Here is a 12,893-nt window from a genome sequence, read left to right as displayed (position 1 = left end):
TCTGAGTGGGGGGAGAGCTCTCAAAGTGGGGGGAGTTGCTCTCAGAGTGGGGGGGTTGCTCTCAGAGTGGGGGGAGAGCTCTCAGACTGGGGGGGGGGAGCTGTCAGAGTGGGGGGGGTGAGTTCTCAGAGTAGGGGGGTGAGCTCTCAGAGTGGGGGGGGTGAGCTCTCAGAGTGGGGGGTGAGTTCTCAGAGTAGGGGGGGTGAGCTCTCAGAGTGGGGGGGCTGAGCTCTCAGAGTGGGGGCTCTCAGAGTGGGGGGGAGCTCTCAGACTGGGGGATGCTCTCAGAGTCGGGGGGGGGGGAGCTCTCAGAGTGGGGGGGGGGTGAGCTCTCAGAGTGGGGGCTCTCAGAGTGGGGGGGAGCTCTCAGACTGGGGGATGCTCTCAGAGTGGGGAGAGAGCTTTCACAGTGGGGGGAAGTTCTCAGAGTGGGGGGAGCTGTCAGAGTGGGGGGAGCTGTCAGAGTGGGGGGAGCTGTCAGAGTGGGGGGGAGCTCTCAGACTGGGAGGGGGAGCTCTCAGAGTGGGGGGGGGGGGGAGCTCCCAGAGTGGGGGGGGGAGCTCTCAGAGTGGGGGGGCTATCAGAATGGGGGGACTCTCAGAGTGGGGGGAGCTCTCAGAGTCGGGGGAGAGCTCTCAGAGTGGGGGGAGGAACTCTCAGACTGGGGGGGGAGCTCTCAGAGTGGGGGGGGAGCTCTCAGAGTGGGGGGGAGCTCTCAGAGTGGGGGGAGGAACTCTCAGACTGGGGGGGGGAGCTCTCAGAGTGGGGGGGAGCTCTCAGAGTGGGGGGAGGAACTCTCAGACTGGGGGGGGGGGAGCTCTCAGAGTCGGGGGAGCTCTCAGACTGGGGGCAGGAACTCTCAGAGTTGGGGGGTGGGAGCTTTCAGAGTGGAGGGGAGCTCTCAAAGTTGGGGGGCTATCAGAATGGGGGACTCTCAGATTGGGGGGGGAGCTCTCAGAGTCAGGGGAGCTCTCAGAGTGGGGGGGGAGCTGTCAGAGTGGGGGGAGAGCTCTCAGACTGGGGGGGAGCTGTCAGAGTGGGGGGGCTATCAGAATGGGGGGGAGCTCTCAGACTGGGGGGGAAGCTCTCAGAGTGGGGGGGCTATCAGAATGGGGGGGAGCTCTCAGACTGGGGGGGGAGCTCTCAGACTGGGGGGGGGAGCTCTCAGAGTGGGGGGGGGGGTATCAGAATGGGGGGAGCTCTCAGACTGGGGGGGAGCTCTCAGACTGGGGGGGAGCTCTCAGACTGGGGGGGAGCTCTCAGACTGGGGGGGAGCTCTCAGAGTGGGGGGGCTATCAGAATGGGGGGCAGCTCTCAGACTGGGGGGGGAGCTCTCAGACTGGGGGGGAGCTCTCAGAGTGGGGGGGGCTATCAGAATGGGGGGGAGCTGTAAGACTGGGGGGGCAGATCTCAGAGTGGGGGGGGCTCTCAGACTGGGGGGGCAGATCTCAGAGTGGGGGGGGCTCTCAGACTGGGGGGGCAGATCTCAGAGTGGGGGGGGCTCTCAGACTGGGGGGGAGCTCTCAGAGTGGGGGTGCTATCAGAATGGGGGGGGAGCTGTCAGACTGGGGGGGCAGATCTCAGAGTGGGGGGGCTCTCAGACAGGGGGGGAGCTCTCAAAGTGGGGGGGGGGAGCTCTCAGAGTGGGGGGAGCTATCAGAGTGGGGGGCTATCAGAATGGGGGGGAGCTCTCAGACTGGGAGGAGCTCTCAGACTGGGGGGGAGCTCTCAGAGTGGGGGGAGCTCTCAGAGTGGGGGGCTATCAGAATGGGGGGGGAGCTCTCAGACTGGGAGGAGCTCTCAGACTGGGGGGGGAGCTCTCAAACTGTGGGGGAGCTCTCAGAGTGGGGGGAGCTCTCAGAGTGGGGGGGGGGTTATCAGAATGGGGGGGAGCTCTCAGCCTGGGGGGGAGCTCTCAGAGTGGGGAGAGCTCTCAGACTGGGGGGGGCAGCTCTCAGAGTGGGTGGGGGGGGGGTGCTCTCAGCCTGGGGGGAGCTCTCAGAGTGGGGGGGGCTCTCAGACTGGGGGGGGGGCAGCTCTCAGAGTGGGGGGGGGGGTGCTCTCAGACTGGGGGGGGGAGCTCTCAGAGTGGGGTGGGTCTCAGACTGGGGGGGAGATCTCAGACTGGGGGGAGCTCTCAGACTGGGGGGGAGCTCTCAGAGTGGGGGGGTGAGCTCTTAGAGTGGGGGAGAGCTCTCAAAATGGGGGGAGCTCTTAGAGTGGGGGGAGCTCTCAGTGCGGGGGTGAGTTCTCAGACTGGGGATGAGCTCTCAGAGTGGGGGGGGGGTGAGATCTCAGAGCAGGGGGTGAGATCAGAGTGGGGGGTGAGCTCTCAGAGTGGATGGGGTGAGATCTCACAGTGGGGGGGTTGAGATCAGAGTGGAGGGGGGAGATCAGATTGGGGGGGTGAGCTCTCAGAGTTTGGGGGGGTGAGCTCTCAGAGGGGAGGGGTGTGAAGTCTCAGAGTGGGGCATGGAGTGAGCTGTCAGAGTGGGAATGTGAATGGGCGTTGCTAAAGTGTTATTTTTCTTTGAACAACTGCTTGGTAGCCACTGATGGAGCCTCAGAGAAAAGTACACCTCATTCAAATCACATATCGAAATAAAACCCTGTGCAAGCGTTTTGAAAGTCTGTGGAGCTAATCTGGTGACTATCCCTGCAGATTCACCACTGCCCCAGAGACCATGACCCATTTCCACATTGTCCATTTCTCCCGGGCTGTGACCCACGGTTTGGCAACAATATTGTACAGCCCACAATTCTGTCATGTGCCAGGGAGCGAATGTTTAATTATCAGTTGTAGAGGCAGGAGTTCTGAAGAGTGAAAATTCTTTCCACTTAATGAAACAGAGAAGAACATTAGAATATGTGGATATAGAACATAGAACATAGAACAGTACAGCACAGAACAGGCCCTTCGGCCCTCGATGTTGTGCCGAGCAATGATCACCCTACTTAAACCCACATACCCGTAACCCAACAATCCCCCCATTAACCTTACACTACGGGCAATTTAGCATGGCCAATCCACCTAACAGCACATCTTTGGACTGTGGGAGGAAACCGGAGCACCCGGAGGAAACCCACGCACACAGGGGGAGGACGTGCAGACTCCACACAGACAGTGACCCAGCCGGGAATCGAACCTGGGACCCTGGAGCTGTGAAGCATTGATGCTAACCACCATGCTACCGTGAGGCCCTACCATGCTACCGTGAGGCCCTAATGTTCCAGAATTGGGGGCAGCACGGTAGCATGGTGGTTAGCATAAATGCTTCACAGCTCCAGGGTCCCAGGTTCGGTTCCCGGCTGGGTCACTGCCTGTGCGGAGTCTGCACGTCCTCCCCGTGTGTGCGTGGGTTTCCTCCGGGTGCTCCGGTTTCCTCCCCACAGTCCAAAGATGTGCGGGTTAGGTGGATTGGCCATGCTAAATTGCCCGTAGTGTCCTAAAAAGTAAGGGAGGGGGGGGGGGTTGTTGGGTTACGGGTATAGGGTGGATACGTGGGTTTGAGTAGGGTGATCATTTGCTCGGCACAACATCGAGGGCCGAAGGGCCTGTTCTGTGCTGTACTGTTCTATGTAACTTTCTGGATATGGAAGCTAGCTTCACCATCAGCAGCTGGGTGGGAGCGCATGTAACAGAACCCAGCAACACTGCTTCATGAGGCATAGAGTATTCCTGACCTGATAGTCTGCCAGAGTTTGTATGAGAGCCTCATTTAGTACAGGCATGGTCCTTGAAACCAGATGTAGGGTAGTGGGGGCAAACAGCGCCATTAAAACAGAAGAGGTGCACACGCCTTTCTCATCGCGATTTGACTGACTGCAATTTTGAATCTCAGGCAGCAAATCATACCCATCCCAAACCAGCGAGGCCCCTTGAAATGTGCAGCTGGGACTCTGACAGGATTTTCAGGGCCTGGTCTGCCATTGTAACTTGAGGCCTGAAAGGAAGAATGATTTTTCCTGCTGACGAACACAGCTGGAAGTAATACAAGTAATATAATTTTTTATACGTTTTGTTTGTGGGCCCAGAAGGGTTGGAGTCTTCCCGTAGGCCACACAGAGAAACCTCGGGCCCAGTCCTTGCCTCAAGATTTCTCCCATGCCCCATCACTTGTCCCTGGACTGGATTTATCGAATAGTTGATTGGGCCCATATGTGGGCACCTGCTTGACATCTGCACCTTGGTAATGGGCCTCACACCATTTTATTTACTTTCTGTATAATTCCCTCCATCAACTGGACCTTGAGACTGTGGAGATGGGGAAGCCCTATGCCTGAGAGGCACTCACAATCTATTCTCACTGATTCCAAATGATGCCCTTCGTTTTCTTGTGTTGATCTGGGAGAGATCTTCGAACAACCAATGGAAAAAGTAGAATCAATAAGGGTGATGGTGTTTAGAAGGGTGAGATATCAAGTTCGGTGGGATAATCTGAATTAAAAGCCCCGATTTTAAATGTTGATTCAAATAGAAGCATTTGCAACACTAACTGCATGTATTGAGTACAGGAAAACATGTAAGCCAACCTTCTCTTAAGATCTTATTTATTCATCCTTAATATAAATCAGTACCATAAAAATTATGTCCACGTAAGGCATGGAGAAAGTATTGATGTGACCGTGATTTGTGCAAGAATGCACGTCTATATCAAACAGAGACGTATCATTACTTTCCAAGGGGTTCATCATAAAAACTTTAACTTTGCGATCTCTGAGCTGACTGTTTACAAACTACTACTGTGGACGTGTCCAGTACTTCAGCACGTCCTCCCTTACAGCGCCATGAAATCTGACTCTGAACAAGTGACACTGCGGGGATTAATGAACTCTAAACACTTACGGACAATTCACAACTTGCACAACAACTATCTGCTTTAGCTGGGTATCAGAAGCAATCTTCCCTGGATCTGTAAATTGGGTTATCCCCTTACTCCAAGATGTGGCAGATTTATGTCAACAAATGGATGCACCCAATATGTGTTGCAGCCCCTATTATTACATAACAATGAGCTATTTCCAGCAGTAACATAATAAATGGAAACCTCACTGACCTCTTTCACTTCCTTTTCAGGAAGAGCTGCACGTTCAATGTCACGCAGTTTCTTCAGGATTCGTTTAATTCCTGGGTTTTGGAAGTCCGTGGAGTCGAAATTCTGAGCTTGCTTACCATACACCAGCGAGTGATTGGACATCTGCAGACTCTTGGTCAGCTAATTACAGAAAAGAAATCATGAGGCCTTTTCCAGCTGTGGCACACAGAGATATATTACTTATTTATTTTATACTTTTGCACACACACTGATTCACACGTTTATATCTATACAATCAAAAACATCCCTAAGTGCGGACACATACAGATATCATTGCCAGTCACATGGCCTTACAATCTGGCTGTCGGCGCATGCATGGTTTTTCTAACCACTGATGCCATCATTGTGCATCTCAAATACTCTATTCTGCCACCCGCTGCCAGCTCCTTTTGTGGCTTCTCCTCACGCCCTCTCCCTCCTGCTTCCTTCACCGCTAGTTTGCTTGCTCCATCTACTCCCGACCTCACCTCCGCTCCTCCTTTTGCAGATTCTCCCCCCCCACCCCCCAACTCCCCCATTTTCATCCCCACAATCCTTTGCTGTTTGTTCCGTTTGTTTCTTCCTTCCCCTCCCTGCTGTCCATTCTGAAAGTGAGCCAGCAGCAAAGTGAGTGGTGGGAGGTCATGGAGGATGTGAGGAAGCAGTGAGGGGTCTCGGGGGAGAGGAGCCAGGACAGAAATATCTTTGTTTGCTTTTACTGCAGGCAGCTGCCTTGGACATAGCTGTCAGTGATGTCATGGGCACTGGTTCATGTGCAGGAAGTAATATCCCTCGCATTGTGGCAGAAGTAAACGCAGCCAATTGGAACCTTACAGGCAGGAAATGGGTGTAAAGTGAAGCCCAGCAACTACGGGCCAGTCAATTTAATATTAGTGGAGGAGAAGCTTCTAGAAACCACAGCCAGAATTCTCCGGTCATTCGCTGGTGGCTGGATTCTCTGGTCCCACCGACATCGCACCCTCAGCGCAGGTTTCTCAGTACTGCTGGGGCACCCCGCACCGGCTGCAGAGAAACACGTGGACGGGAGACCGGAGAATCCTGCCCCATATTTTAGGACAAAACTAATGGTAGCTCGGGAAAATGTGGGTTAATGGAAGAGAGGCAGCGTGAATTTGTTAAAGTCAAATTGGGGTTTACTAAGTTACTGGAGTTTTTCAAAGAGGTAACAGAGAGGGTTGATGAGGGTAATGTTGTTGATGTGGTGTACATGGACTTCCAAATGTAGTTTGATAAATTGACACTTGTGAGCAAAGCTGTAGCTTGCGAAATAAAAGGGACAGTAGAAATATGGATATGGAACAGGAAATAGAGATTAGTGGTTAACAGTTGTTTTTCGGACTGAAGGTTTAGCTCAGTTGGTTAAACAGCTGGTTCGTGATGCGGAATGATGCCAACAGCGAGGATTCAGTTCCTGTACCGGCTGAGATTATCCAACCTTTCCCCTCACCTGAGGTGTGGTGACCCTCAAATTAAATCACCACCAATCAGCCCCTTCTAAAAAGGGGCCGATGGTCCTTGGGGACTATGGTGACTAGACCTTGGTGTACAGGGAACAATATCTATACTTGCAAATTATACAAAACTTGGAAGTACTGCAAACTGTGAGGAGGATAATGTAGAACCTCAAAATGTGAAATAGGTGGACAGGTAGCAGATTAGGTTTAATGCAACAAAGTCTGAAGTGATTCATTTTGGAAGAATGTGGAGCGACAATATAAAATAAAATGTACAATGCTAATGGGGTACAGGAGCAGAGGGACCTTGAGTTATATATGCATTATTCATTGAAGGTGGCAGTTGAGAGAGTAGTTAATAAAACTTACAGAGGCTGGGCTTTATGAAGAGGAGCAGAAATAACAAAATTCAAGAAGGTTATGTTAAATTACTGATCGGCCTCAGCTGGAGGATTTTATCCTGTCTGGGTGCCACACCTTCGGGCACTTCTGGGACGACGTGAATGCATTAGAGAAAAGATCCAGAGGAATGGTTCCAGGGGTGAGGAACATCAGCCACGTCGCCAGATTGGAGAAGTTGGGACAGTTCTCCTTGGAGGATGAGGGGGGCTTTGAAGGGTCTGGATAGAAGACAGGGAGACACTGTCCCCATTGATGGAAGCATTGGGAAGCAGAGGGCATGGAGATTTAAGGTAATTAGCTAAAGAAACAATGATGACTTGCGAAGAGACATTTTCATGCAGCGAATTGTTAAGATCTGAAACAGACGGCCTGAGAGTGTGGTGGAGGCAGGTCCAATCGAGGCCTCCAAAAGGAAATTGGATTATTATCTGGAAAGGAAAAACGTGCAGGATCATGTTGAGGGGGCAATAAGCGAATTGCTCCTTCTGAGAGCTAGCATAGACACAATGGACCAAATGGCATTCCTGTAATTCTATGATTCCATGACTTAGTGGAACACCTCTGGATTTTGTATTGGGACACCTGGTTTTACACTCCAAATTACCCTAATGGAGTGTAACATTGGGTGGCATATAAAACCACTGCTCCACCTGAACTGGTTGGTTCCCATTGGTGACGTAAAAATTTCTCCCTCCAGATACGCGTGTGCAAAGAATTTGTGAGTGAAATCCTGTGACCTGTTGACATGTCTGTCAGTGGTTATGTACTATCCAGGACATCAGCAATGATGGTCTATTGTACACCAATGCAAGCTAGTCAATGGTAGCCACACACAGACTTGTGAGAAAAGTTATGGCTCATGGAATAAAAGTGACAATACCAATTTGGATACAAAACTGGATGAATAGTAGAAATGCAGAGAGTAATGGTCAATGGATATCTTTTGGACTGAAGAAAGGTTTGTAATAGCGTTCCCCATGGGTCTGTACTGGAACTCTTCCTTTTTTTGATCTACATGAATGATCTCAATTTGTGCAGGGGACAATTTAAATGTTTGCAGATGAATGAAAACTTGGAAGTATTGTAAACAGTGAAGAGGGCAGTGTAGAACTACAAAAGGACATAGACAAGTTGGTGGAGTGGACAGATAGGTGGCAGGTGAAGTTCAATGTGTAGAAGTGTAAGGTGCTGCATTTTGGTTGGAAGAACATGGAGAAACAATATAAAATAAGGGTAACATTCTTCAGGGAGTGAAGGAGCAGAGGGTGTATATGTGAATAGATTGTTGAAGGTGGCAGGACAGGTGGAGAGAGCAGTTAATACAGGATATAGTATCCTGGGCTTTATTTATAGGGGCATAGAGTACAAATCATGTCTGCGTGGGTTTCCTCCGGGTGCTCCGATTTCCTCCCTCAGAAATACATTGTTAGGTAATTTGGACATTCTGAATTTTCCCTCTGTGTACCCGAACAGGTGCCGGGTGACTAGGGGCTTTTCACAGTAACTTCAGTTCAGTGTTATTGTAAGTCTACTTGTGGCAATAAAGATTATAATTTTGTTTTTTAAACATTCACCACAAACAGCAAGGCGGTTATGATGAAATTATACAAGACAATAGTTTACAATTCAGTCGGAATATTGTGTACAGTTCTGAGCGTCATACTATAGGAAGGATGTGAACGCATTGGAGAGGGTGCAGAACAGGTTTACAAGAATGGTTCCAGGGATCAGAAACTTTAGTTGCGAGGATAGTTTGGAGAGGTTGAGCATATTCTCCATGTGGAGAAGAAGGCGAAGAGGAAATTTCATAGAGATGTTCAAAATCATGGGTGGTATTCTCCCCTACCCGGCAGGGCGGGGGGGGGGGGGGGGGGGTCCCAGGGTAGCGGAGTGGCGCCAACCACTCCGGCATCAGGCCTCCCCAAAGGTGCGGAATGCTCCGCACCTTTAGGGGCTAGGCCCGCGCCGGAGTGGCTCCCGCTCCGCCGACTGGCGTCAACGTCATTTGGCGCCACGCTGGCCGGCGTCGGGGCTGGCCAAAAGGCCTTCGCCGGTCGGCGTGAGTCCGCGCTTGCGCCGGAGCGTCAGCGGCTGCTGACGTCACCACCGGCGCATGCGCGGTGGAAGGGGTCTCTTCCGCCTCCGCCATGGTGGAGGCCGTGGCGGTGGCGGAAGAAAATGAGTGCCCCCATGGCACAGGCCTGCTCGCCGATCAGTGTGCCCCGATCGCAAGCCAGGCCACCGTGGGGGCACCCCCCGGGGTCTGATCGCCCCGCACCCCCAGGACCCTGGGGCCCGCTCCCTCCGCCTGCTCCTGCCGGCACAGAGGAGGTTTAAACCATGTCGGCGGGAGAGGCCTGACAGCGGCGGGACTTCGGTCCATCGCGGGCCGCCGAGGGCCCGCTGACCGGCGGGGTGCGATTCCCGCCCACGCCGATTCCCGGGTGGTGGAGAATACCGGCCACGGCGGGGGTAGGATTTACGAAGGCCCCGGGCGATTCCCCGGCCCTGAGGGGGGGGGGGGGGGGGGGTAGGGATGGGGGGGGGGGGGGGGGGGGTCGGAGAATTCCGCCCCATGAGGTGCTGGAAAGAGTAGATAGGGAGAAACAGTTCCTGCTTATAAAAAGATCAAGAACGAGAGGGTACAGATTTAAAGTGATTTGTATAAGAAACAAATGTTATGTGAGGAAAAGACGTTTTCACGCAACGAGTGGTTTGGGTCTGTAATGCACGGCCTGGCAGTGTGATGGAGGCAGATCCAATTTAGGAATTCAAGAGGGTATTAGATGATTACTTAAATAGAAGCAATGTGCAGGAGTATGGGGAAAAGGCAGGGGAGTGGAACTAAGTCAAGCTGCTCTTTTTGTGAGCCGGTGCAGATACTGTGGTGATATGCCTATAGATAATATTCCATGAATGCAGTCGTGTGACCTCCCACCAGCAGGTGGCCATGTATGCAGCAATGAGACCTCCCACCAGCAGGTGGCATCTGATATACGTCAGGGCAGATCTGGTGATCCTCAGAATATTGTAAGACATACATGAGTACAGTCGTGCATAGGGATAGTTTAAGGGGAGTCTAAAGAAACTCCATGATAACTTGCTCTGTAGCAGATCGTTACCTTCCCATGTTTGCATTGATAAAAATCCTGGTTTGGACATGTCACCAGCAGTTCTGTAGATTCCTTGCCAGACACAGAACACAAAAGACACGACGGGCCACATTCTGCACATTAACAATTCTGTGATTCTGTGATAATATTCTTCTGCAAGATTTTGTCAATGATGGTCTGTTATACCATGCCAAGGATAAATCATTGGTGTTCTATTGACAATTGGTTGGCTGTTGCTAATGGCGATTTATTGGTCAACTGTTCACTGTGGTGACTCATCAGATTTGGTTTGATGCTCAGAGACCTCCAACAGTGTCTTTACTTATTTTGCACCTTGTGGATTCAAACTCTGAAGTAGTACTCCACTGAATTACAATATCATTGGACATTGGAAATGTTTTCCTTCCAAGAAACCTACTGCCTTCGATTTTGGTTAATATAGACCTCGAGTTCAGGTGTGACTGCATACTGGGCATGGTGTGCTGGTACACAGGGTAAACCTACCATGATTTGGTTGTTATGTTCCGTGATGTTGGTGTTATATGTCCATGAAGCCTCTGTGTAGTCGAACCACACTTTCTCCGTAACTGTGTTATAGTTGTCTACAAAGTTCTGTGCTACTTTTTCATCAGTGATTTTGTCTGCAAGAAGTCAAGGGACAGATAATAGTCATGGGAGCAACGCCAGTAACAAGAGAAACAACAAATGCACCAACACAACTGGCGGCAACAATAGCACAAACAGAATCAACAACATCATCAACAACAACAGCAACAACAACAATAACAAGACCGACAGCAGCAACAAGACCAACAACAAAAACATGACCAACAGCAACAACAAGACCAAGAGCAGCAAGAAAACCAACAGCAGCAACAACAGGACCAACAGCAAAAAGACCACAGCAACAGCAACAAGATCAACAACAACAACAACACCAACAGCAACAACAGTAAGACTAATAGCAACAACAAGACCAACAGCAGCAAGACCAACATCAGCACAAGACCAACTGCAGCAACAAAACCAACAGCAGAAACAAGACCAACTGCAACCAAAAGACCAACTGCAACAAAACGACCAACAGCAACAAGACGACTAACAGCAACAAGAAGACCAACAGCAACAAGTCAACAGCAACAACAAAGCCAACAGTAGCAACAAGACCCACAGCAACAACAAGACCAACGGCAGCAACAAGACCAACAGCAGCAACAACACCAACAGCAACAACAAGACCAACAGCAACAACAAGACTAGCAGCAACCCAAGACCTACAGCAACTAGACCAACAACAAGACCTCTAGCAGCAACAAGACCAACAACAAGACCAAAAGCAGCACAAGACAACAACAACTAGACCAACAGCAACAACACACGACCAACAGCAGCAAGTCCAACAACAAGACCAACAGCAACAAGACCAACAGCAACAACAAGTCCAACAACAGCAACAAGACCAACAGCAACAACAAGACTAGCAGCAACACAAGACCTACAGCAACTAGACCAACAGCAGCACAAGACAAACAACAAGAAGACCAACAGCAACAAGCCCAATAGGAACAACAAGACCAACAATAGCAACAAGGCCAACAGCAGCAACAAGACCAAGTGCAGCAACAGAATCAACAGCAACAACAAGACCAACTGCAACAAGACCAACCGCAACAACAAGACCAACAACAACAAGACCAACAACAACAAGACCAACAACAACGACAAGACCAACAGCAACAACAAGACCAACCACAACAATAAGACCAACAACAACAAGACCAACAACAACGACAAGACCAACAGCAGCAACAAGACCAGCAGCTATAAGACCAATAGCAGCAACATGACCAACTACAGCAACAAGGTCAACAGTAACAACAAGACCAACAACAAAAACAAGACCAGCAGCAACAACAAGACGAACAACAAGACCGAAAGGAACAACAAGACCAACAGTAACAAGACCCACAGCAATAATAAGACCAACGGCAGCAACAAGACCCACAGCAACAACAAGACCAATGGCAGCAACAAGACCAACAGCAGCAACAAGACCAACAGCAACAACAAGACTAGCAGCAACACAAGACCTACAGCAACTAGACCAACAACAACAAGATCTCTAGCAGCAACAAGACCAACAACAAGACCAACAGCAGCACAATACCAACAACAACAACTAGACAAACAGCAACAAGACCAACAGCAACAACAAGTCCAACAGGAGCAACAAGACCAACAGAAAGAGCAACAAGACCAACAGCAGCAACAAGACCAACTGCAGCAACAGGATCAACAGTGACAACAAGACCAACAACAACAACAAGACCAGCAGCAACAACAAGATGAACAACAAGACCAACAGCAGCACAAGACCAACAAGAACAACTAGACCAACAGCAACAACACAAGACCAACAACAGCAAGACCAACAACAACAAAACCAACAGCAACAAGACCAACAGCAACAACAAGACCAACTGCAGCAACAAGACCAACAGCAGCAACAAGACCAACAGGAAGAGCAACAAGACCAACAGCAGCAACAAGACCAACTGCAGCAACAAGACCAACTGCAGCAACAAGATCAACAGTGACAACAAGACCAACAACAACAACAAGAACAGCAGCAACAACAAGACAAACAACAAGACAAACAACAAGACAAACAGCAGCAACAAGACCAACTGCAGCAAAAAGATCAACAGAAACAACAAGACCAACAACAACAAGACCAGCAGCAACAACAAGACCAACAGCAACAAGACCCACAGCAACAACAAGACCAACGGCAGCAATAAGACCCACAGCAACAACAAGACCAATGG

General features: G+C 50.5%; 1 protein-coding gene across 1 annotated transcript in view; it reads right to left on the bottom strand.

The window, feature by feature from the left end:
- ace (angiotensin I converting enzyme (peptidyl-dipeptidase A) 1) overlaps positions 1 to 12,893 on the bottom strand; it is a 223,005-nt gene that overhangs the window by 64,153 nt on the left and 145,959 nt on the right. The window contains exons 13-14 of the mRNA XM_038778735.1: positions 10,570 to 10,706; positions 5,058 to 5,216 (exon numbers count right to left, since the gene is read on the bottom strand). Coding sequence (XP_038634663.1) covers positions 5,058 to 5,216; positions 10,570 to 10,706 — 296 coding nt within the window. The remainder of the gene's footprint in view (positions 1 to 5,057; positions 5,217 to 10,569; positions 10,707 to 12,893) is intronic.

This window comes from Scyliorhinus canicula, chromosome 19 (assembly GCF_902713615.1).
Source record: "Scyliorhinus canicula chromosome 19, sScyCan1.1, whole genome shotgun sequence".
NCBI lineage: Eukaryota > Metazoa > Chordata > Chondrichthyes > Carcharhiniformes > Scyliorhinidae > Scyliorhinus > Scyliorhinus canicula.
The sequence above is the reverse complement of the archived record's forward strand: the minus strand, read 5'-3'. Positions and strand labels throughout refer to the sequence as shown.